The following is a 24,620-nucleotide window of genomic DNA, read 5'->3' as shown; positions in this document are numbered from 1 at the left end:
CTAAACATCCAGGCATGACTTAGATCCAATACAGGATTTTTACAAATACAAACAGTGGCTGAAGATCTCAGAGTGCAGAAACAACACAGACAAACCCTAGACCACTTTGTCATAAGTAGATGATGTGGTTGGAGATCAGAAGGCAAGTGGTAGAATGTAGTTTGTTTCTAAAAACAAAATCCAATCCTTCTCTTCTCTGGAAACTGTTCCAGCATAATTATCATTATTCCTACATGCAATGACTGATCGTCACCAACTATTAAGGACATCTCCATGCAGATGGCAGCTTCAGTAGAGAACCATTTAAACAGAACATCATCTGACTAAGAGAGGCCACTGGATCAGTTCTCTGAAGCAGACAGGAGAGGATCCTTTGCAGTTAGCTCATTTTGCTTTAGGTCTAAAGAAATCTTCTGCCCTCTGCACAATCCAAATTGTAGGGTATGTCGACAGGGGAAATGAAAGGCTTTACTCAGAATTATATAGGCATTCTAAATTAAAAAAGCACTTTCACAGGTCACTTGACATATTCAAGAGAACTCATAAACTCTGTTATCCCTGAGTCCATAATCCAAGTTTCCAAATCTAATTAAATCACAACCTTGTCAATGCATTCCATGCCAGCCTTCCCCCCTCCCACGTGGTCTATTTTCTGTGAGTCAGAAAATAAAAAAAAAAATTCTCTCTTAAATGAAAGCCAGAAGCCGAGTCCTTAAATTAAGCATCTTCAGAAATACATAGGAGACTGCAGGAACAACCCTGTCTTCAGCTGAGAACAAAAGCACCATGAGTCAGTCCTTCAGAAAACCAGACTCACAGAGCCCACTGGGAAGCACTAGCCCAGCTGCGTTTGTGATATACGTCAGGCTCCACGTGACCGAAAGAGTAAGCAGTTGCAGCATTTCAGGACAGATACGAAGCAAAGCAGAAGCAATTACCACAATGGTATTCAAAAACAACTCCTAGGAACCTCTGTGTTCACTTATATAAGCATATACGCACAAACGTATATTTAAAGCTTGTGGAGTTTCTTTGTTTTTTAAGTAACAAAGTGACTTGTTTATAAGCACTTGTACACTCATTGCTCCTTTGGTAGCATAATACTATTCATATTCTCAAACAAATGCCATGGTGGAGGATGGACTGGTAGCAAGGGCTACAGAAGGTAGAGCTTTTATTGAGTGTCTCAAGAAGTAAGAGAATCTGTGACCGTTCACACAAGAACATTTAATGGAGAATTCCCTCTAAAGAAAGATAAATCTGCACTTAAGAGAAACCCCATGCCACATCTCTGTATTTATGTTGCTATGTAAAGTCCAATGGAAACCAGAGTGCAATGGGGTCTCATTTTCAACACAGTTAACATGCTATTATTAATAAACAGAAGTAGAAGGTACATGTATGAATCCCTTCTGGGAACTGTTTTTAATCATTTTGGGCCCTCCAAGAAAATGTGTAGGTGTTTCTAAAGAGCTGGATATAGGCACAGCCTTCCATTACCTATAAGTACAACAGCTTGTGTTCTTTAAAAGTTGCATCTGGATGCTGGAATAAAAATAGCATGAGATGAAGTAGGCGCTCAAGGATGAAATATGGGCGTGAGTGCCAAATCCTGGAGTTTGCTCTACCATTCTGAGGCTTCCAACCCACCTCTGTCTCCCCTCCACAAGAAGAATGTACTTGTGATTTGCCTGACTGGCCATCATGCTCAGCCAGCTCAACTTTGTTCTTCCTGGGATTTAGCATTTGTCCATAAGGACACTTGTTTTATGTAAGCTAACGTAGTATTTGTTCAGATGCAATGTGGCCTTTGTCCTGTTACTACTCTGAAATGAGCAACACAGTGGAAGTCTTCCAACAGAGGAGAGCTTCAGTAGGAAATGCAGATTAATGGAAAAATAATTTTCTCTCTCAAGCAAAACTGTATTCTTCAAGCAACTTTCTAATGTTAAACAACAGAAAGGCCTGGAATAGGATTCTTTATTAAGCCACCTGCATGTTGCAAAACAAATAAGTGTATGATATCAAGATTTTCCCTTAAGGATCCAGACAGGAGAATGGGGAAAGTTGGGTTTTGAGACAAGGACCTGGCTGCATGAACCAAACTCCAAAACTTCCCGAATAAGTCATCATGGTTCTATCAGCAGGCTGCCAAGATGGCAAGAGACAAGCGGTTAGTAGGATTTTTTTGCTTTTCCTCTCCCCTCCAGCTCAACTTTGACACACAGTCAGGTGTTTTTAAAAGTGTAGTGAAGGCAGCAATCTCACTGCGGTGCTAGTTCCAGTCTTTGCTATAATATAAACATGTTCTTGCTGTGGGGGGAAAAAAAGGAAAAAAAACCCAACAACTGTATGCTTGCAGGTTTCTTTGTTTTAAATAGCTGGTCTACAGAAAGGACACTCCAGCAAGGTTCAAGATGTGAATTTTTATTATTTTTAAGTCTTAAATTGATTTTCAAGTAAATAATTTTCACCCTGCAGGCTTAAAATGGGAAAAGTAGGCATAAAGAAGGCTTAAATAAGGGGAAGCATGGCAGCATCTGGCCTACATTGCTTGAATCAAAAAAGAAGATTGAGAATGGATAAAGTAGCTCTTTGGTATGACAACAGTCCGTGGAAAATGACTATATCTCAATACCCTGCCAGAATCTGGTTCCAATGACTGCAGCCTCACATTGAAACAACTGTGGAGCTGAGCCTGTACTGTCACTCTGGTGAAACATTCCCATTACATCACTATTATTTCAGGTACTTCGCAGAGAGCATTGCAGAAGTGCAACAAAACCCGTGCAGAGCTACCACGTGATGCATGACTGGATCTTGCCCAGGGGCCTGGAAACTAACACCATGCCCAGCGGTACCCAGCACCGGAGCCATGCTCAGCACTTGGTTTCCAGTTGTGCTAGCTAGAATAAAGGCGGCAAAGGTTAAGGGCCACCTATTTGGCTTTGAAGAAAGGTGTCCATCAAGTCCCTTGCCCTACTTCTCTCTATCTCCTGATAAAGGAATGAGAAACTCACCCGGAGAAATACTAAGCTGAGTGACCAGACTTCTATATTCTCCTGTAACACATGCCCCCTCCCTGCGTGGGCTCTGTCGGCTCCCAGGAATAAGCACATGTGTGAATATAGTCAAACCACTCTGCACAAATCAAAGAAAATGCTTCATTACAGCAGCTGGCCTATCTGACATCTATTGTTGACAAGAGCAGAAAAATAGAGAAAAGTACCAAAACTAGCACTATGTAACCTGACATCCAGCTCCTGGGGCCTTCTGGAGCTAATACTGCTTAAAGAGGCAAAAGGAGTGCAGAGAGCGCCTGTAAAGCAAAAGGAATAAGGGTTGGAAACTCACTGCCAAAGCTGTTCTGATCCAGAAACATGTATGTTTCCTTTCCGCAAGTTTGGCTCAAAGTCTGGAATTGTGGAACCAGCACTTACTGGAAATAATACACACACACACACATATATATACAAAAATAAAAACATTCTTGCCAAAACTTCTCTCTGAACAGTGAACACACAAGGCAGTTAAATGCAATTGCAAAATCTCTCTGCAGTAATGTCACTACTGAAGGGTTTGCCTCTGTGCTAGTTTTGCAAGCTGTGAGTTGTGAAACAGTCCCCCATCCCTGGCTGCTGTAAGTCGGGGACTTCCCCGCATATCAGAGCAGCTATTTTAAGCGAGTAGCCTGATCATTAGGAGTCACTCAGGAAACTATGAAACAGCTAACAGAAACCAAACCCACAAGACAGAAAAAAATACATTTTTCTAGTCATAGAAACTGGCTTCCTCCTCTCTGTTTTCTTTGCCTTATTTGAAGCCTGTGCTTAAGGGAACCACCAAAAAAGCCTTATTCAATGTAGCACAATGCAGTGAAGACAAAGTTCTTATGAAAGTGTTACTGACATCTTTGATTACTTAAGAGATGACAGATACCCTAGAGATACTATACCATCAGACTTTTTTGTTGGAACAAAGCATCCGGTGATGCTGTTTTTCACAGATTCTTGCCCCATCTTTGAAGTTTCTTTAGGCTACACCTAGCATCCGAGTTTCATACCCTTACCCAAGTTACTGGGCTGGAATTCCAAACACAGCTCTCAGAAAACTGACAGTGAAAGCTGGAAATTAAATCAGGCTCCTGAGATGTGCCACCTCATTCTAGGACTTTCCCAGATAGATGACAAACTTTAAAAACTGCTTTAATTTTGGAAGCAGCATCTCCTAAGCACACCAATTCATTGGTGTCCTGTAATCCATGCTATCACGTACACCTGAAGAAGGAAGGATGTAAAAACAATTCTATCCTACTGCCACTTTACCTTCTAAAGAAATGACTGCAAATCAGTGAAATTCCCAACACGCTGGGCAGGAATTAAATGTTTCATTTATAGTCTACAGCTATCCTAAAATATTTCCACAGGCAGGTCTTTTTGAAAGACAGGAAAAGTCTAACCCTTCCATTTGACTTACCAACATATAAGGACACAAGCCTACACGTTGCAGTAACAACACTGAAGCATAACTACTCATCCACAGTAACAGCTTTTCAGAAGAAAAGATTCACACACAGGCACTTTTGGACTAAAAGAAGCTGTTTAACAGAACATGACAACTGCACAGACCCCTTCCAAGCTAGAGGTGGTGTTGGGGGCAAGATGGTTACTTTTCAAGTCTTCTCTACATCTGCCAGACCAGAGTTTCCTGTAGAAACAGCAATGCAAAAAAGGCTGCCACACTCTGGTGACAGCACCCTGTACAGAACAGCATTCCAGAATGCTGTTCTGATGAAATGCTGTTCCAGAATTCAATTCTTGAATCTGAACCAGATTCAAGCAGCTTAAAGCCACACTTGCATTCAAGCCTCTTAAACTGTTTCAGAGGTGCCAGGCTGACCACAGGAAAGCAAACTCTTGCTTACTTGCCCACTGGCCAGATGCACCACAAGCAAGCCTATGCAGGCTCCCCCCACTATGCTGCTCTCAGAGCACTTGCTATTTGCTCAGGAGCACCCTTCAGAAGCAAGAGGAAAAACGTAACCAAGCTCATCAGCAGAAAAGCTAACTATGACAAGCTGTGACAACTGTTGATAACCGTTGATGCTGTACACAAGCACCACTTCGAGTCAGACTACTACCAGTATCCTGGAGTTGGGAAGTGCTCTGGAGACATTCGGTCTCCTGCAAAGCAGAAAACTGGCTATTGACGTTAGGGGGTTTGGAGTTTTGTTTACTTCCAAAGACAGACTAGAGACTCCCCTTTTCACTGCACGCTTCCTGGGTGAGCAGTGGCTCCATAGTAGGATCATATGTTACAGAACTCCAAAGAGGCTTCCCTTCCCCACATACCTGCCCTCCAGCCAGCACACAGACAGGCACAGTAGGGAAGGTTTAAATCGACAGCCCTGCCTCAGAATCCCATCCCACTCACTCGCTGTCCATTCTAACAGTTCGGGAGCTACTGAGATGGTGAATTCAGCCTAAAGAGTTCTTCTGAGAATTGCCGATGAAATATATAAAGATATAGCGTGATGTGCTTAAGACAGAAACTTAAGATTATTTGAAGGGAAAAACGTCAGCATGGTTTGGTTGTGCTAGTAGTAAAGAACAAGCATTGCAGAGCCCTGGGAACTGGCTGGGTATTCCAAGTGTTTGTATTAAATATGCCATCAGTATGGTTTTTCGCAGCTTGATGAGGACAACAGCTCTGAAACACTGGTGCCTCAAAGGCCACAAATACAGTCACTAGCATCTAAATTCTAAGTTTGAGTATTCTGGGGGAAGATTTAATTTGGCATATGAAGTAGATTCTTGATTCTTTTGGAAATCCACAAAATCGGGGTTGAATGTACTTTGTGCAGCTGCATGGCACAAATAGCAAGAGCTGATGCAACAGGCGGTTCATACAAAGATGATGACAAAAGCACCGCTAGAATGTGATTTAACACACTTTCATGGGATACCACGCATGTTTTGCGGAATCAGTGCACAGCAAGTGAATCAAAAGCACAATGTTTTCCAAATTAAGTACTTGTTTTGATCATATACTTATAGGACTGTACTGTTATGAAAACTAAGTTTTGCACAGACATAAACTAATAGGAGAGCATGCCAACGAGGCAGCATTAGAGAGACCTCAAATACAAGATTATCTTAAGATCTTCACTACTTCAGTTTTCCTATATGGAAAGGGACTTCCTACCATCTTTCACCTGTTACCAATGCGTTACAACTCTTGCCTGAACATTTCCTGCAAAACCCATTTCACATAAGATGAAGTCTCTTGTTCTCACTTGAACCTTTCAAAATCCTTGGTTTGTACTGTGGCAGCCTGTTTCCCCTGTACCATGTAGCTGATGCCAGGTTCAAACACCTATTTATATATAAAAGCAGGTGCACTTGGTCCATTCATGTTCTGATAGTGGCTAACAGAGGATGCTTAGGGAGAGAGTATCAGAACCACAGGTAGGTGCAATGGCTTGCTAGACAGTTGAAGGTACTGGTGGAAGCAGACAGTTTAAGTGATATAGAAGTCCTGTGTTTAGTAAGTTATGTTTCTCATTACAGAATCTTCATGCCTTCTTGCTCATTATTCCATGCTCAGCAACCGATGGGCAATGCCACTAAGGTGCGAGTCTCTTCCTCAGGGTTTTCTTCTGGCACAACATCCGATAACCTCTTAAACTAATCAGCAGCTTGTATGGCATATATATTTTTATTCAAAACATCAGGAGTTAAAGCTCATATCTGTAAGATGATACTCTCTCCCCTCTACAGAGTTACACTGATTACATTTCTCAGAGTGGGACAAGATCTTCACGCAAATGTATACAGTAATAATAAAGTCTCAACACACTGGGTCCTAGAGGCCCTGTAGTAATAGAAAGATAGAAAGTATAGAATAGGCCAAGTATTGCCCTGCAATTTTGAAGAATTCTAAAGGTTACTGTGAAATCAAAGTCTATACAAGGTTGTTGGGAGAGTTTTTGAAAACACTGAGAACGCTGACACGCCTTGGGGCCAGCACAGCTAAGTCAGGGACAACACCGTGGAGACCATCCGGCACAGAAAACATTAGTCATTGACACAGATTAACAACTCAATCCTCAAAGATGTTGAGGAAATCAACCAATTGCTTTCTCCACAATCAGCTGAAAAACACAGTGAAAAGGTAGTGCAACAGGTCTACAGGCCCAGCTTTGCACTGTACCTTTCACCTCAGTTCCTTATCAGAGATGTACCTGTTCTCTTGCATCAGGTCTTTGATCTGAGCCAAAATCCAGTCCACTTCTGAAGAGGAATCAGACCACAGTTCTCGAGACTTTGAAACAGACTGCACAGTCTGCATAACCTGAGTGAAGGAAAAATGCAAGCATTAACAGAAAATATGCCCCAGTGGTGAACAGAAGGGCGCTGCTATGAAGAGAAGATGCACACGCCATCTGCATCTTCATCAACGGCACTTCAAAAAACTCACAAAAGTTCCCCTTCCTAGGGGTACGTTAAAAATTAATATAAGCCATGTCATACTTGGAAAAGGCCTGAATTAAAAAGGCAGCAGCACCAAGGAGTCACAGCCATGGCATCCTCATTCTGGTTCTAAACCTTGCTCTCCCCAACTTCAGCACAAACCAGGACAGGCTCATTTTGAATCATTAACTCCACATGTGGGGTGGGGAGGAGGTTGCCTACGCAGGACAAGGTTTTTGCCAGTCATATTATGCATACAGTAGATCAAAATGTCAAATCAACACAACCATCTAGCAACCTGTAATCAGCTGAGAGCATCTGATGAGTAGGAGCAATACACAAAAGAGACTACCAAGTTGTACCAAGAATGGAAGAGAGAATATTGGAGGTTAGTACTCCTCTGAAAGCTAGTGATTTCTTGGTTTGATGTATACCTTATCTGAGTCCGTCCAGCAAGGCAAGACATACCTTCTACTTATGCTCACAACCTATCCAAGTGGCATTTCTACCATCACCACCTTCTATAAAATATTGGCATGAAGCATGTTACATCACCAACAAGTATCTACTAGATTCTTTCTGGAAGACAATAACTACCAAGAGAAAAGAAGAAATTATTTTCCCTGCCAGGTAGGAATGTAATGTAAAATGAGACTGGAAAACCAAGGTATCATTTTTCAGGACTGTGACTAGCTCTCTAAACCTACATATGCAAAGCTACCACTGCATGCAAAAGATACTTTAGAAGACAAATCAAGTATAAAGACATGACCTGAAGTGACTAAACAACCTCTAGCCTTACCCATACAAACAATCAGACAACAAAGTACATAGCCCCCATGACAGAGCTTATTTTGGCCTAGTTTACACCTTACAGATTTATATAAACTTTAAAGTATAATAAGTAGTTAACAAAATAGCTAGAGAAGTACCTGGATCAGAGACTGTACAGTTACACTGTTTTAAAGATGACTTAGGTATAACTGATTCTCCTTCTTACATGAAAAAGATTAGAAACAGACTATACATTTATGCAGGGAGACTAGCAAAGATACCGTACCACTCTCGCTATGCCAATGCAGGGTAAGTGTTTAAACATAAGTCTAAAACAGCTTCAAGAAGTATTTATTTGATATTTGGAACATTCAGTTGCTGCCATGGTTAGGAAATTGTTTGGATGCACCAAACCATCTGCCCTTAAAGGGCACAAGAACAAGCCCACGTCATCTTTTTTTCAATCCATTTCTAAGTTTCAGAGATTTTATCAGCTATAATCAGTTTTAAATTACAGGTCTACTGTTGTACAGAACAGAGCTTCAGAGGCAAACAAAGGACCAATATGCTTGCATCTCTTCAAATTACTGGCAATAGTTATTAATGCATAAAAATAGTATTATGTTTTTTATTAAAGACAAACTTCAGTTAAGAACTTGCATGAGTATGAGCCATAAGGAGTAATGCTCCTTGCCGCTAACAGATCTTGGCAAGCCCTTTGCCCACCCTTACTCAGCATACCTCAGAGTGGCAAAAATGATATATTAGAAGAAGCTATATCCACAACGCATGTATCTACAGAGCATTCGCTTTTCACAGTTCAGCTGTATTTTGTCACAGTTGACAGAAGTGCACCACTTGAAATTATCCAACAAGAAAGGCAGCCTTACAGGGTGAACAGAGAAATTTCAGAAGCACAGTATGCAGCATTCAATTAAATTGAGGCATATAACGTAGAGTTTACTCTACGCCTGTATTTACACCATTTTGATGGGTATAAGGAGAGTTTCACATGAGCTTCGAAACAAAAGTTTTGAAATTACTCTTTAGCCACTGACTGACTAGTCCTTTCCCCCATTCAACCCTGGCCAGTTTAAATTTTGAAGTTGCGTTTTCCTTTTCAGTTTGAAATACTTCCCTCTGTTCTGTTAATATGTTAAGAGGTCACTCACCACATATAATCAATTTGTCTCCTTTACGATGCAAAGCAAAACGTACAAAATAAGCCAGCACCAACTACGGAAAGCGAAGGATGAACAAAGGAGAATCCCATCATATACTCCAAAACCAAGATGATGAAGGAAACTGGATGTTCGTTTTCAATAAAATTCCTGCCCCTAGTTCTCATTGCTGATTAAGTCTACACTTCACTGGAATGTTAGCACACTTTCTCCTTTAGCCCTTAATGGTATTAATCGAAATAAAAGTGAGAACAGCTCCCCAATAATAACAGTATGTTGGTGAGGTCACATCCGAAGACATTTTACAGGGTCTGTAACCCAGCTCTCAACACATGTTAAGAACTACCCCATTATTAATAAGAAGGTGAGCAGAGAGAGATTCCTGAGGTAAATTATTCACAAATCTGAACTGCAGCACCTCAGCCACTGGGCTACTGCAAAAATACACGATGGATGATAGAAAACACAGGCTAATGACTTCTGAATGACAGGACTCAATTTCCAGAGACACTAGGATGAATGAAAACAAACTGAGCACTACCCACCTGGACAAGGAAGACTTGGGATCTCCAACAAGTACATCTATCTTTTATAAACATGAACAAAGTCTTCGCATTAGAAACCATCACAGCTCAATTTGCAGCGAAGCTTTACTCCGGCAAGCCATGCACGACAACACTAGGAGAGATATCTGAACAAGGAACTAACCAAGCCTCTCCCCTCACGTGCAGCACTCACAGGTCCCCTGTGGGCTACGCACTAGACGGCGGCACTAAACTGTTGCCTACTTCAGGCAACAGTACACAACCTGGCAAGCGTTGGTAGCACTGTGGACACTGGCGTACTGCCACCTCTGCAGCACTGATACAAATACCACTTCTGTATCACTGACCCTTCTGGACAGACTCTAACTGTGGGAGGACGCTACAGGGAGATAAAAGGGATCCCTGCAGTTATATGAAATAAACTCCTGGCACAGCAACTCAGTTGTGCTAGCACTCAGGTACTTCAAATGAGGCCTGGCCAAGAGCACCAGCTCTTCAGTTTGGGCAAGACCGAAGAGAAGACTTAACGCCCCAAGCAGGAAATGAGAAGAACCGAAAGTCCTGATGATCAGACTGCACTTACCCGGAACTGCTCATTCTTGTAGGATATCAGCACATCTCTGACTTTTTCTACAAATAAACATAAATATATAGTTTAAACAGGGAATGGATCAACTCTATAAGGGAATTTTGTACCTGGGCAAGCTGCTTAGTTCTGTTCAATATACCCTCAAGGAAGACATCAGTCAAACGAAGTCATAAATTCCGATTCAGACAACGCTCTGAAGACTCGTACAGCTCCCATACTTTTCCAGCAGCATAAATTTTATCAAGTGGAGTTGAACCAGGAGTTCACTATTTCATCACTACCAATGGCCACAGACAGCCAAGTTGGATAAATCCAGACAGCTCCAAAAAAAACCCTGAATAGATCAGTTTAGGAAGAAATTGTTCCCATAGGCAGTTCATGTCCTGATGCATATTTGTATTCCTTATACTTGCATTTTAAGTCTATTGCAACAGCACCGTGGCTATTCACAAACCAACCATATCCATATTGGACTTTACTAAACTTTAATTTACCATCTACAGGAAACGTCCTTTCTCTATCTGCAGATGACTTTTAGCGTACCTGAAATAGCACCATCTTTCAAATTATTTCACCATTCAGGTGTCATTGTCACCTGCTATCAGGATGCCCACCACCCAGTATCAGCTAGATAAAACTTCAGATGCATTTGAGCTGCAGGACTGATATACCATTTCCGTTCCATTACTCTGGCCATATAAATCACAGAATCTACTGTATCATTCTGTGGTTCTCTCTTTTGGCAGCTGGGGGTGGGGTGTTCTTTTTTTTTTTTAGGGTAGCCAGGGAGAAGAAGGAATAGCACATGCTTGTATCTCATCCAACATGAAGTCAGACAGAAGCCCAGACATACACTCTGACAAGAAAAGTGGCAAGTGCTGCTGTGTTCCAAAGTTTAGTACTGCCGCTAGGTTTGGATTGTTCTAATAAATTTTGTATTAAACTCAAAGTGCACAACAAATTAGCTAATATTTTCTGGATCACAGCTACTGTATCTATGTACGAGTCTGTTATAAAGGAATCTAGAAAAGACTTGCAACAAATCCATAGATCCTAAAGCCAGAAAGATCATTATGGTCACCTAGTGTGACCTTCCAGGAAGCAATAAGGGTCACTTCAGCATTTCTGCACACTCTCTGGACCTTGGATTGGGCTGCTCTAATCTGTTGGGTGAGTGCCCCATAAGCATGCCATGTTTCATCAGAAAAAATTATGACTAATTGGTTTTACTATTTGAGGTACTGTTTGGTACCTCACATGACTCAAACTTGCAGACCAGCCATCTAATCTGAACTCCCGCTTCCTCCAGTAAGTCATTCAAACTAGAAATCCACTTTGAGAAAAAACTCCTTATTTTGGGTTCAAATACTTCTGGTGATGGAAAAGCAACCACTGGAACAGTTTACCAAAGTTTTCCCACTGTTTTGCACTTTATATCTTAGATTATGTCCAGGTTGAGTTACCTGTGATTTTTTTTTAATACTATTGGCAGCTAGTGATTTTTCTGTCCGCATACAAAGTATTTTGAAACTGGCTGAACTGCCTGTATCCTGCTGTTGCTCAAGTTATGAATCTACAGAGTTTTGAGGGCTATAAAGGACCATAGCGTCTTTGTCAGCAGTGGCCTCAATACCAAAGCAGTATAACTGTTGCTACTGACTAGGATACTGCATATTTCAATAGAAGTAAAAGATTTTATGCTACAAATTCAGTGAGCTAATACCAAAAAAGTCCGTCACCCCAAGAATCCACCAAGGCCCAAAGAGGAATCCCAAAACCTGAGCTGAAGATATATCTTTATGCATTGTCAGGGCTAGAAGATGACGCTGTTAAACTGCTTTCTCTAGCATGGGACATATCTAATCCTTGTATCTGCCACTGTTCAAGGGACACCTACCATGGAATTCCTTGTGTTTCTGACAGGCCTCATGCTGTGGGGTTCGAATCTCCCATGTGTCATTGTCCAACTCTGCATTTCCTTCTGCACCTTCCTGCTCCTCTTCCTCATCCTCACTTTCTTCACACAAGTTATTGCCCAGCTGACGGCTCCAATACGTCTTTCGTAGCCAGTCCAGCACAACATCACAACCTAAGGGAGAACAGAAAACGTTCTCAGTGAGGTTTTCTTTGTTACTAAAAAAAAAAAATATATAGCTGGCACATTGCTAACTTGCATTGTGAAAAGAAATGCTGTTAACAAGTTACGAACCCTGAAATCACATACAATTCCATTAAGAAAAAGGTGAATGAGTTTTAAAAAAAACAACAGAACACAACAAAAAAACCCCACAGGCCTGGTAACACCCGCCCACTGTCTTTTTGGCAACAAAAAAGACTGGACACTGCTATAGCGCTGCACCTCACTCAAGCTAGGCCAAATTTAAGCAGTAACTAAGTCCCAGCAGTGGATTCCGATGAGAAAATTAGTTAATTCTTTGGTATCACCACGATCAACATAGTGCCTATAACAATAACATTAATTTTTTGCGCAGAGACTACACTAGGCGTACATTAGATAGAATGGAAAGACAACCCCTTTTCTCCCACCACTATTTCACTACCCAACTCAATCTAAGGACCCTGGTTATTTAACTGGCTCCTCAGTGCTTAACCCCAAATTCCCAGGAATCCCTTCAAATGCCATGAGCTGGTCATTCATTCAGGTTTGCAGTACCTGCTGCATTTCTTCCTAAATGGGACTTTCAAGAGTCTGAGGTATCTCTAAAGCATTTACCTCTTTCCCTGAGATGAATTTCCTGTGCTGTAAAGAAGCAAGAGGGCCAAAGTATTGTTTCCAGTATTTTTTTCAGGGGAACGAGAAAGTCCCTGAACACCTGCCCTGTGATGCACCACGGCCTGGAGCCACTGGACACAGTTCACCTACCCCCACAGGGCAGTGGCAAACCCTCCCAGTGTCTCACACCACAACTCTCCCTGCCAGGACGAGCCCGCTGCCTGCCTTGCAGCACCCCAAAATGGAGGGAGGGGTGCTCCCCTTGGGGCCTGCGGCACTGGCATTGCCGCCCCGAGTGCACCTCAGGCCGGGCCCTCCCAATGCCGCCCGCCGGCAGCACTCACCCTTGCGGCACAGAGCCAGCCGTGGCAGCTTCCCGTGGGTCAGCTCGTGACGGAGATCCACAACCCAGATGGGGATATCCACCTGGAAGAACAGCCACGGACGTTACCCCACAGTTCCCACTGCATCACGCCGCAAATGCATGCAGCCCTGCAAGGCTGCAGAGAACCTCTCCCTGGGTGGGAATGGCCTCTGCCGGGTTTTTGCCAGTCATATTATGGAAATATGACTGGCAAAATTGGGGGACTGCAGTCCCCCAGCTTCCCACTTCAAGGGTGGGCTGAGATCCCCTCCTCTCTGATCCCACTCCTCCTGTGGCCTAGGATCCATACAAACTTGGGATTTTACAGTTTAAGTTCTTCAACGTTACCTGCAACAACAGATGTCTTTTTAGACAGAGGCACTATGTCTAATGAGATACTGAGAAGCAGTTAAATTATATTTAGACTGATGAAACATTCTAGATGACAGTTTGTTTATCAAAGATACAAATCATATCATATATAATACTCAAATCATACACACTCTAAGTTGCGCGCAATTTTTTGCAACCTTCCTAAGGACAACTAACTTTAACTACGCAAGACCTCTATTTTTAAGCTTGATCAGTTTTAAAAGGTCAGAAGCAGCACCTTTCTTAAAAACCCAGCAAAAAAAAAAAAAAAAATCAATTCTTCATTCTCACACAGGGGCCCCAGACAAGGCTGCATATATAGGAGAGTCTCAAATACTGTCTGTTCTTCACTTTCAAAACTTGCTGTTCAGACCCAGATATGATGCTCAGTGCAGCTGGCAATAAAAGGACCCAGGTTGGTCCTGCTACCACAACTACACCTTGAACCCTCCCTCCTCCACGCAGAAGCAGACAAGCTCACCTCCAGCGAGAGACAGGAGACGAAAATGCCTGTAAATGTGATTAAGTGCTTTTTATGTATAACCTTGCTTGTCTAAGTCTAGAATTTATAAACCATAGATTTAGCTCTTTTTCTGTATCTCGGTAGCTAAGAAACAAAAATGTGTGGTGTATGTGTCAAGTGGGACTATTTACATGTAAATCAAGACTTTTGATCACATATGATTCAAAACGCTTTAATGACCATCAGCCTTTGTTACTCCTAATCTGACTTTAAAGAACAAAGTTTTAGATCTAGTTACATCAAGCCTCTACAACTTTGCAGTTGGAAAGAACTGGCATCTATATCCATTGTTTTGGTTACAAAAGAATGACCCCCCCACAACGCCCTCCACCCACTGTTAATAGACAATGCATATGCTCTCTGTATATACATAAGTTATCGAGTAACTCTTATTAAATATTTACCTCTCTGGCTAACTGTCTCAGAGGAATGCTGACCATTTTCTGTTTCCTTTCTGTGATCAAGTTGACAAACCTGCATGCAGGTTACAGAAAAGATAAATGACCGTCAAGAGCTGCAGAGAAACTTGGAACCCCAGAGACAAATCCCCCACATGCTGTACGACACTGTGGTCCCCGAAACGCAAGCTGAAATTAGTCAGCCGAATCACGTTCTGTCCACGTCGCGCTCTCGCGCAGCACACAGGCCTTCAGAGCCCTACCTTACAAGAGCCAGCCCATAAGACAGGATGAGCTCATGCGACTTCAATCTGCCAGATGAATCCAGGACCTTGCAACGAATCAGTTCAGCGGTGCAATCCACTGCAAGAGGCATTTTGGGACCATACCTAGAGATAAAGGAAAAACAGGTGAGCAGCCTCACAAGAATCCACGCCCTCTGCAAAAAGCGTGCCCTTCCAGCTACTTTTTGTGCCCTGTGGTACACAACGCCCTGAGAAACGGTATGCAGAAAGACAGCATCAAAGGCTCTTTCCAGAAGGCTTTTATTTGGAACAGAGTGATCACAAGGCTGCTCCCGACCATATGGTAAACGAGCGCGTACCTATATGCTGAGCCCATACACAATACGAGACGCCATACCTAGACCGCTCTTGTGTATGGATGCAGCAGGGCAACACAAACAGAATAAGGCGATTTGGGGGCCTCGGACGTGCTCGCTGCAGCGCTCTGCCGTGAGAAACCGGGCCGTGAAACTGCGGGCACGCAGGGCTTCTGCCTCCCCTGGAGCCCACGGGGCCAGCCTACTTCAGGCAGGAGCCACATGCCCGAAGCCTACCGCATGAAGCGGGCGCCCTGCAAGACGGAGCGGCCTGCCCGGCAGCACCGGCGATCCGCACAGACAACCCCGGCCGCGGAGCAGCACCGGGGAGCCGCGGCCGGGTCCCGGGCGCCCTGCGGGCCCACGACAGAGAGCGCCGGGAGCAGCCCGGGGCGCAGGGCCGGCAGGGCCGCTTCAGGGACAGAGCAGGCAGCCCGGAAGGCAGCACCGGCCCCGCAGGGCCGCAGCGCGCTCCCTGCCCGCGGTGTGCGGCCCGTACCGACTCTTCCAGGCCGAGACCCGGTCCAGCGCCTCCTGCTGCAGCCGGCTGTCGCCGCAGTACAGCCCCACCATCACCTGGTCCCACTCCGCCCTGCCCCGCCACGCCACCACAGTCCGCAGCGGCTTGAGCCGCTTGCGGGCCGGGGACAGACACCGCCGCCCGCGGCGCAACGCCAGCTGCGCGCGGGCCGCCGCGCCGCCGCCCGCCATGCCGCCCGCCATGCCGCGCCGCCGCCCGCACCGAGCCTGCGCGGGCTCCCGCTCCCCGCCCTGGGGCGGGGCGCGCGGGCGCCGCTTCCGGGGCGGGCGGGCGGGCGGCGGCGGTGGCGCGTGCCGGGCCGCGGGGGTGCTGGGCCTGCGCGGGGACGCCGGGCTTGCCCGAGGGCTGTGGGGCTCGTCTGCCGAGTGCAGGGGGGCTCCTCCGGGGATTCGCTGCGGGGCCTGTGGTCCACGGCCGAAAGGGGCCCGGGGTGGTTTGAGGCCGGTGCAGGACAGGCGTCTCCCCGTACGTTGTTGCGGGGGGGCCGAGGGAGGGCGAGATGTGTTCGGGGTCAGGGCGAGGAGGGCGGTGTGAGGAAGGGCGGCCAGAGGACGTCAGGGCGGGGTGCGGGGCTTGGCGGGATGCCGGCGCGTCCCCGCGGCGAGGGGTGAAGGCAGCCGGAGAAGGCGGGGCCTCACGCCGTACCTGGTGCCCTTACCGAGCTCGGCGCCCTTGGGCAGACGGCGCCTGCCGGGGGCCGGGAGGGCGAGGGAGGAGGCAGCTCTGGTGGCCCCAGCAGCGCGCGTCGTGGCCGAGCTTTCAGCGCCCCTGGCCTGGCAGCCGGGAGGGTGCGCGGCGGGGTGCGGAAGACGAAACTGCGCTCCTTTTGCAGTTGCAACGTTTTACGGGTTTTTGCAGTAGGCTGAATCAATAAATGGCCCAGGCTATAAATCACCGTACTTTTGGAGGATTTTTTTTAAACTTCTCTTTTCACTGATCCGTTTGCCTAACCGCAGGAATACACTTGTGTTAGAGGTCAGAGGGGAGGCAGAACTGAAATGCGGGACGGGAAAGAAGCACTGGAGGTGGAAGCCCACAGAAGCTGCTCACACTGGTTTTGCTAGGAGAAAAGCGAAGCCTGTAGGTTCTGGTGCTACCTGCAGCACCTGAAGAGTAGCTTGGTCTTTCCCCAAGGCTGTCAGGACTTTAGGATAGCTTAAGCTTTTTTGTTCAATATTCTGAAGCAAGATTTTGTTTGCAAAACTGTTAATCATCCTCGCTTGCTTTTTACGAACATTCTCTGAAGAAATGCTTATACTGGAAAGCTAAAACTCCTCTTATATTCTAGCACAAATGCAGTAAACGAAGCCCCCCCCTAATTTAGACTGACATGAGTGTGCCTGAGTGCATAGTTCAGACCATGTGCATCTGAATATGAGTGAACGGGAAAAAATTATAGAACTTCTGCCCTGTACAAAGTATTTATTTTATTAAGTACTGAAGATTATGGGAAAGAAGTGCTGAATGAGTTCTGTTAAAATACCGTCTTTGAAAAATGCCTCGGTTCATTACAGCTTCAATCTCCTCCCCCCCAAAAAGTCTACCTTGTTCTTTGGTGTTAAATAAATGTAAGCCAAACTGAAACGAGTTTCATTACTCAAAAGAACTGTAAGGTTGAGGGAACGGATTTGACATTTGTTGCCAAACTCCTGCAGTGCCTCATGCAGTGAAAGTGAATTCTCAGAAGATTCGAGGCAGGGAGAAAACTTGGAATAAGGCCCTGTTCTCTGGAAATGGAGCTGTACTTTTCATCTGCTTAAAAAATGTTCCAAAAGGACAAGCTGTTTACTGCAATCAAAGGGTCTTATTCAGAGCATAGGAACACCATGTGTCATTTGGCTTGCCAGGTTATTTCTGGGTTTCAGAAATCAACTGCAGTGGAAAGGTTGTAAAAGCCAAATACTGCAGTGCTGTGGAACAGATAGGATACATCAAACTTGATCAGATCACCTGCTTCCAGAACCTTGGAGACATATCAGAAATTAAACTAAAAGGAGTATTTTTCGTTCTTATTCTCTGTGGAGAGGGAGAAGGAGGCGAAGGGTTTGGTGTCTGTTACAGAGATGGAAGGGAGCAAGGACTGAAGCAGCATAGATTTCACTTGCTTCGTGTGCTTTCAGAGTCTGGGTCCGTGGGGAATTACGCTTGTGCTAGTTGCTCTGCTTGTGATGTCTGGCTGCGAGGTTGCTCAGTACAGAATTGGGAGGTAATGGGCAAAGATGGCTTGATGCCCGGAATGTCCCGCACAAGACTGGCAGCAGTTTGCAGTTCTAGTTTCTGCAGCCTTGCTGTGGTGTTGGCTGAGAGAAGAGGCCAGGATCGCCTGTGGTGTCCCTGTAGTACTTTGGGAATCTGGATGGTTAGGGTGAGCGAGGTTACTTGCACCTACAGGTGAAGTGCCAAGGAAGAGCGAAGAACCAGGCTGCTATCTAGGTAAAAGGCCTAAAAGGAAAACCCATTTTTTAAAAGAAAGGAGATTTCAGTGTGCCAGGGTAATGTAGGTAGTGGATTAAAATAAAAAATCCAGCAGGTGAAGTGTGGTAATGCTTCCTCTAAAGAGGCATGAATCTGCTTTTCATTTGTATTACTGAAAAGGAAGCCCCCAGAGCCTTCCTGAATAGTCTTGCTCTTGCTGGGAATAAGGCAATTCCTTTTCCTCCTTTCTTTCCAGAGAGTTTGAAGTGAGCAGAGGTGATACCTAGAAACGGCCTTGGAATGGCAGCTGAAAGGAAATTTCACACGCAGCATGCCTTTCTTGACTGGGATTAACAACTATGTGCCAACCTTCTTCCTGGAGTAATCAATGACAAAAAATGCATTTAAAATCAGTGGGTGCAAAAGATTAAGCTTTGGGTCATCCAGAAATGAAGAAAAAGCCCTTTAAACCAAAAAAGGAGAGAGTGTGACAAGAAGATGGGTTTGCTTGCTCCTGTTGTTTTCTATATTATTTTTTAACTCAAACTTGAGTAAGACACAGCCAAGAAAGAACCATGCTCTGTCTGCCTTTCTGTGGCTTGATAGTTTAATTGGCCCTCAGACATGAGCCCCATGTATTTCCCAAGCACATGGCCCTTTGAGGTTGTTAGTGGAGCAGCGGGTGGCAGAGTAGTCAGAGCGTATCTGGCCTGGCAGTTGCTGCCTTCTTGTCGGAGTGTTGTTCCCTGGAGCGGGGAGAGCGACGGCTGATAGGGCAGGGAACACGGGAGAGGGGCCTCTGCATCTTTTCAGTGCTATTGGCTGGTTTTGTTTTCTGGCATCTATGAGACTTGAGCTTTGGAGACTAGCCATCAAACATCCTGTTTTCACTGAATTTGTCTCTGTTCTTCCCAGTCTCTTCTCCTTTCTTCTGGGTGCAGAGTTGCTGCAATAGCACCAAGGTAAGAATATGAAATGGCGCTTCTTGGCTCATTTCTCACATGGGGATTGTTATGTTTGAGCAAGAGGTATCTGGCATTCTAAGCAGATAAAGGCAAGTTTAGCTGGCATCTCAAAAATCACTGTGCTCTTTAGAGAGCTAGGCAACAGAGGCCAATAATGTAACTCCAGATTTGCTGAGTGCCGAATTAATCTAACCTGCTTAGAATCACGCTGTGTGGATTCCTCTGCAGCAAGTACTAAGCAATGCCTGCACACTTTTAGTCCTTATGGTCAATCCTGCTCTCCTTGAAGTTAGTGGAAGTTTTCGGGTGAAGCTGCATCAAGCCTCACATATGTTGGGATTGTCACAGACAGCAGATGGGCAGTAATTCTCTTGTGCCATGAGTGTGTGACCAAGTTGCGGCTTCCAGCCTTTTCTGATAAAGCTGAGTGAGGCGCTGGATGTAGTTCTTTACTTCCCGGAGTCTCCCCTGGTGCAGGGCTTGTTTCCCTGCTGATCCTGGATGGCAAGGTTTGTTGCAGAAGTGACCTGTGACTCCCATGCTCAGCACTTTCTGCAAAAAAGGGAGGAGGGACAACTGGAATTTCTGCCTGCATGGTCTCAGCACACTGAGCAGCCATCTCTGGGTAAGGGAGTCCAAGCAGGAAATAGGCTTGCTCTGTTACAAGAAGAGAAGGGCCAGAACTAGAAATGCAGGGCATAAGAGAAGGTTGGATGGGAATGTGTAGGAATGGAGGAGGGGAAATGGAGGGGTACAGACAGAGGTGGATATGTGTGGGTGAAAGACAGCCCTAGGCACTTTCTCAAGAACATCCTGCCCCTATTCTGCACCTCTCCTACCTGCTCCTGAGGCTACAGAGATCCTTGGTTTCCCTCCCCTCTTAGAATAATGTTCATAAAGCAGGGCTCGAGCTTCTCCCAGGTACATTGGATTTTGAAGAGCAGAACAGGGGATGTATTACAGGAAATAAGCAGCTGAACATGCTTTCCAGTGCCAGAGGCCTTGGCAGCAGGTTCTGGTGCTATTCTGAGATGCCAGCCAGCTCTGAAGGAGGAGGCAGATGTTGCTCTGCATTTCTATCTAGTCCAGGAATCCTGCACATAGATTCCAGGTAAGGAGCAGCTTCCTGCAGAGGGAAAGGTGATTTGGCTCAGTGGGCCTCTGTACAGGGAAGACTCAAGGAAAAAGCATAACTCGGACAACCTAAATGTTCCCACCAGGCAGCAGGGTCCCTTGTGAAACTTGTTATGTCAAGGTCAACACAGGAGATTATATTTAAAGACTTGTTTGGAGAATAAGCTGTTGATGACTGTTTTACCTCTTTGGCACATGGAAGTCTGCAAGAAACTGCTTGTGGAGAAACAAATTGGGGGTGGAGATGGAAGAACTAGATGAGGGGAGAGATAGTGGAAGGAATGTCTTGGGAATGAGAACTTTACCTCAAATGAGTTTATTGCAATGATTATCTACAGTATGTGAGCAAATGTGGTGAAACAGACTCCGGACTGTATGCTCTGTCCCCGTGGGGAGAAGCTGAGCGAGACAGCAATGCAAACCAGATGTTTGTCTTTTTGTTTGATGCATCTCCTGAAAAGTGCTCAGACAACATGGCCATGGAGCAGAGTCTAGGAACAGGCACTGAATGTGATGGGGAATGGCAGAAGTGCCTTCCTCCCTATAGGAGATGCAGGTTTCAGGTTTACGAAATGTGCTTTAAAAGCACTGGAATGAGGTACCCTGGAAAAACGTCCTGCTCCAAAACTTTCTTTACTTTACTTCTTTTAATTTGTGTTCTTCTCTCTTTGACTGAAGATAACCAAGAGCCTATGAGGACTTGCACCTCCCTCCTCCCTCACAGATGGAAGGCTCCAAGGAAAAAATCGTCCTGAATATTGGGGGAGTCAGATATGAGACATACAGCAGCACCCTCCGGACCTTCCCAGGGACCAAGCTGTGCAGCCTAACAGAGCCCCATGCCCCAAGCATCTACGACTATGATCCCACCACCAAAGAGTTCTTTTTTGATAGGAGCGCTGAGATCTTCAGCTACGTTTTGAACTATTATAGGACCAAACATTTCCACTGCCCCATTGATACCTGTAGGTCCGTCTTAGAAGAAGAGCTGGCTTTCTGGGAAATAAATGAGGCACAGCTAGCATCCTGCTGCTGGCTGAAGCTGAATAACAAAGAGGTGCAGCCAGAGGAGTTTAACATTTGGGATGACAATGAACAGACTGATGACCAGTGCCTCATAGTCCAGACAGAAAGAAGGGATTTCAGCTGGCGAACCAGGTGGCAGCCAAAGATTTGGTCTATATTTGAAAAACCCTTTTCCTCTTTCAGTGCTAAGGTAATACTATATGTGGAGATGGACACAGCCTGTGTCCTTTGGGATTACTGGAATGGGTCCATGAGAAACACTAATGGGTTCATAGCTTTTATAATTATGCTTTGAGTCCTAGATTAAAAAAGAAAATAAAATTCTCTCTTCTCATTAATAGACACCTCCTCCTTCTGTCCTTCTCTTGTCCCTGTTCTCTGTACAAAGTGCGTGCTCAGTGCCTCTTTAAAATGTCAGGCATACAGAACAACAAACGCAAGTCAGAGCCTGCAGAGGATGTTTTCTGTCCTGCTGGGATTTCTGGAGCCAACATTTAGTGCTGAGGAGGCCCTCAGTGTGAGTCTGTCCGCATTACTCCAGCTGTCAGACATTTCCCCTTCCTTACAAACCCCGATGTAGGAGTTCAGGTGTTTTTTGCTTTGACTCCAGTCTTCTCTATTATTTTTCAAATCTGGAAGGAGAAAAGGCACTCCATGTGAGCAAAACAATGGTGATTTGAGAAAGATTAGTCTGGGATTGTACTGTGCCTGTGGAGGGGATCCTGGGGTTGTGGTGGGGCAGTGAGGTTATGTGATACTGGTTTGTTGGTCTAATTGCATTTGTGCCCTTTCCTCCCTCTGCAGTGCTTGGCTTTTGTTTCTCTGCTGTTCATCGTTGGAATTGTCATCATATTCTGTGAGGAGACCAAGGCACAGTTTGAGTTCTTTACTGCTAACTTCACCTCTGTTGGCTATTCTGAAGTCTCCCACGACGACCACGAACCCTATTACCACCAGGCAGCCTACTTGCTTCATCTGGAGCTTTTCTGTGTCCTCTGGTTTACTTTCGAGTTCTCAGTGCGATTTTGTTTCTGCCCAGACAAGAGGTTGTTCTTCCAAAATCCCCTCAATGTGGTTGACTTCCTCTCCCTCTTCCCAGTTTATATTGAACTCTTTGTGGCTGGGCAGATTCAGAGAAGGCCAAGCCTGGGGCTTTGGTTGGGCTTTGTTCGCATTGTCTATCTCCTCAAACTCCTGAAGATATCCAAGCTGATAGAAACGCCACTGATCCTCAGGGTTCTGTGCTACACCCTCAAGTCTATCCTTAGAGAGATTTGCATCCTGCTGATGATTTTGGCCTTTGAGACCCTCTTCTTTGGCTCTCTCTTCTTCTATGGGGAGTTGCTGGGTAGCCATCCCTCCTACACAGGGGAGCTGCACTTCACTGACATTCTTGTTTGCTTCTGGTGGGCTTTGATCACACTCACTACAGTGGGCTATGGAGATATTATCCCTTTCACCACAGCTGGCCAAGTGACGGCAGCCTTAGCTGCGGTATGTGGCATGTTAACTATTATCATCCCAATACCCATTTTCCTGGTGAAATTTAAAAGCTATTATGACATTGCTATCTTCAAACAGAAGCTGAAAAGGAGCAAGAAACATTAACACTTCAGAACCTCTGTTCCCCTTTGCCTTTAGCAATAAACCTTCAGCATGGTTTATTCCCTTTGGTGGGAAGGGAGTGCAAGTAGTTCTTACTGCATTTACTTGCTGCCTTAGCACGTTTCAAACCATTGGTGAGGCCTCAGGCTGCAGTACTTGATACACAACTGATCAGACCTGTTGGGTCCCATGGGTCTTTCCCATATTGTACTTCATGCCATGCTCTTTTATATGCCACAGTTTCTCATCTAGCTGTTCGGAGACAGGCTGTGATGCTGCATTGTAGCCTGAATGTGCACCACATAGCCCAGCTCCATGACCGGGTGCCGCAGCACATTCCCTCAGCTGGCGTACAACCCATGACGCTAGCTGTGCCCTCCATCGCCTGACAGACCATAATCTCATTTTGCATGCTGGGAAAGATTTGTGCATGGTCCTGCTCTGGCAGCGAGGAGGAAGCATGGGTATTTTTTTTGTTTTTAACAATGTTCTGTTTCCTCATCTTACCCAAACAAGCCAGTACATCTGACTCGCCTGCACTCACACGCTGACGTAAAGAAGGGAGCAGGCTGAACTGAATACCTGTGGTCCTGAGAGCCAGCACTCTTTGACAGCCTGCTTTGCGGGCTCACAGGAATCGCTGTGGCATTCGGGTAGCAGCAAGGGAGTCCTCCGACAGCAAATCCTTTTTGGCTCTGCTGAAGTCAATGGCAACCTTTCCTTGACCTCAGTGAGATCAAAATTTCATTGGACACTTCCAGTGGATCAGCACAGTTCAACAGTTCTTGATTTTTATGTAACAAAGTCACTGAGCTATTAGCCAAAATACCTATATGGTTTTTGCTGTTCAAAAGGAAGAACTTAACCTACAGTACTCAATATGATTTTAATGTCATTTACTTTCTTAAGGCATAGATACAAACTAGGAATATTTATCTTTTAACTGGATAGTCTTAATTGTTACCTATGTTTAATTTTGAAATAACAAATATTGTTGAGGTGTGAAAAAAACCCCGCATCCCATTGTTTATATAGCAGGATGATGTGCTAAGATTATTTTGTTCAGTAAGTAAAAATTTCTGTATACAATAACATTTATGTATTTGAATTTCATTAAGGCTGTATTTTAATTGCAATTTTGATTAAGTTTTCTCTGTCACTATGAATTTTCTGTTCAGGATAGCATTTTAAGGCTGCTTTATTTTTATTGAAACACCAGGTAACCTCCCTCTATTCCAATGCAATTACAATGAATTAGTTTTTGTCTAAGAGAAAGAAAAAACACTGCAAACATTTCAGGCACAAAGCACATGAGAAGTTGGAGACACCCTGGCAGTGGAAGGAAGGTCTAGATGTTCTCCTGCACCCACCTTTGCTATAC

At 44.9% G+C, this 24,620-nt stretch overlaps 2 protein-coding genes across 8 annotated transcripts in view; one reads left to right on the top strand and one right to left on the bottom strand.

Moving 5' to 3' along the window:
- Positions 1-16,287, bottom strand: part of LAS1L (LAS1 like ribosome biogenesis factor) — a 49,299-nt gene extending 33,012 nt beyond the window's left edge. For both annotated transcript variants that reach the window (XM_075513058.1, XM_075513057.1), the window contains exons 1-7: positions 16,053-16,287; positions 15,216-15,341; positions 14,959-15,028; positions 13,640-13,721; positions 12,459-12,650; positions 10,556-10,602; positions 7,244-7,353 (exon numbers count right to left, since the gene is read on the bottom strand). In XM_075513058.1, coding sequence (XP_075369173.1) covers positions 7,244-7,353; positions 10,556-10,602; positions 12,459-12,650; positions 13,640-13,721; positions 14,959-15,028; positions 15,216-15,341; positions 16,053-16,276 — 851 coding nt within the window. In that variant the 5' untranslated portion in view covers positions 16,277-16,287. The remainder of the gene's footprint in view (positions 1-7,243; positions 7,354-10,555; positions 10,603-12,458; positions 12,651-13,639; positions 13,722-14,958; positions 15,029-15,215; positions 15,342-16,052) is intronic.
- Positions 16,288-16,418: 131 nt separating this feature from the next.
- Positions 16,419-24,576, top strand: LOC142415179 (voltage-gated potassium channel KCNC1-like). Of its 6 annotated transcripts, none has more exons than XM_075513219.1 (5): positions 16,419-16,559; positions 18,766-19,012; positions 19,423-19,471; positions 21,287-21,824; positions 22,439-24,576. In XM_075513219.1, exons 4-5 carry the CDS (start codon positions 21,333-21,335, stop codon positions 23,240-23,242), a joined length of 1,296 nt encoding a protein of 431 aa, XP_075369334.1. In that variant the 5' UTR covers positions 16,419-16,559; positions 18,766-19,012; positions 19,423-19,471; positions 21,287-21,332; the 3' UTR covers positions 23,243-24,576. The 6 variants fall into 6 exon arrangements, with proteins under 6 accessions (XP_075369334.1, XP_075369332.1, XP_075369337.1 ...); XM_075513217.1 differs by having other exon boundaries at positions 16,419-16,595; positions 18,768-19,012; XM_075513222.1 differs by lacking the exon at positions 18,766-19,012 and having other exon boundaries at positions 19,451-19,471.
- Positions 24,577-24,620: the final 44 nt, after the last annotated feature.

This window comes from Mycteria americana, chromosome 10, assembly GCF_035582795.1.
Source record: "Mycteria americana isolate JAX WOST 10 ecotype Jacksonville Zoo and Gardens chromosome 10, USCA_MyAme_1.0, whole genome shotgun sequence".
Classification (NCBI taxonomy): Eukaryota; Metazoa; Chordata; class Aves; order Ciconiiformes; family Ciconiidae; genus Mycteria; species Mycteria americana.
Note: the sequence above shows the minus strand (reverse complement) of the source record. Positions and strands in the feature narration are given on the sequence as shown.

Excerpts from the sequence above, each read along its gene's own strand:
- LOC142415179 (XM_075513221.1), top strand. The coding sequence starts at position 21,333 with ATGGAAGGCTCCAAGGAAAAAATCGTCCTGAATATTGGGGGAGTCAGA. Across the intron at positions 21,825-22,438 it reads TTTCCTCTTTCAGTGCTAAG|TGCTTGGCTTTTGTTTCTCT; the intron begins GTAATACTATAT and ends CTCCCTCTGCAG.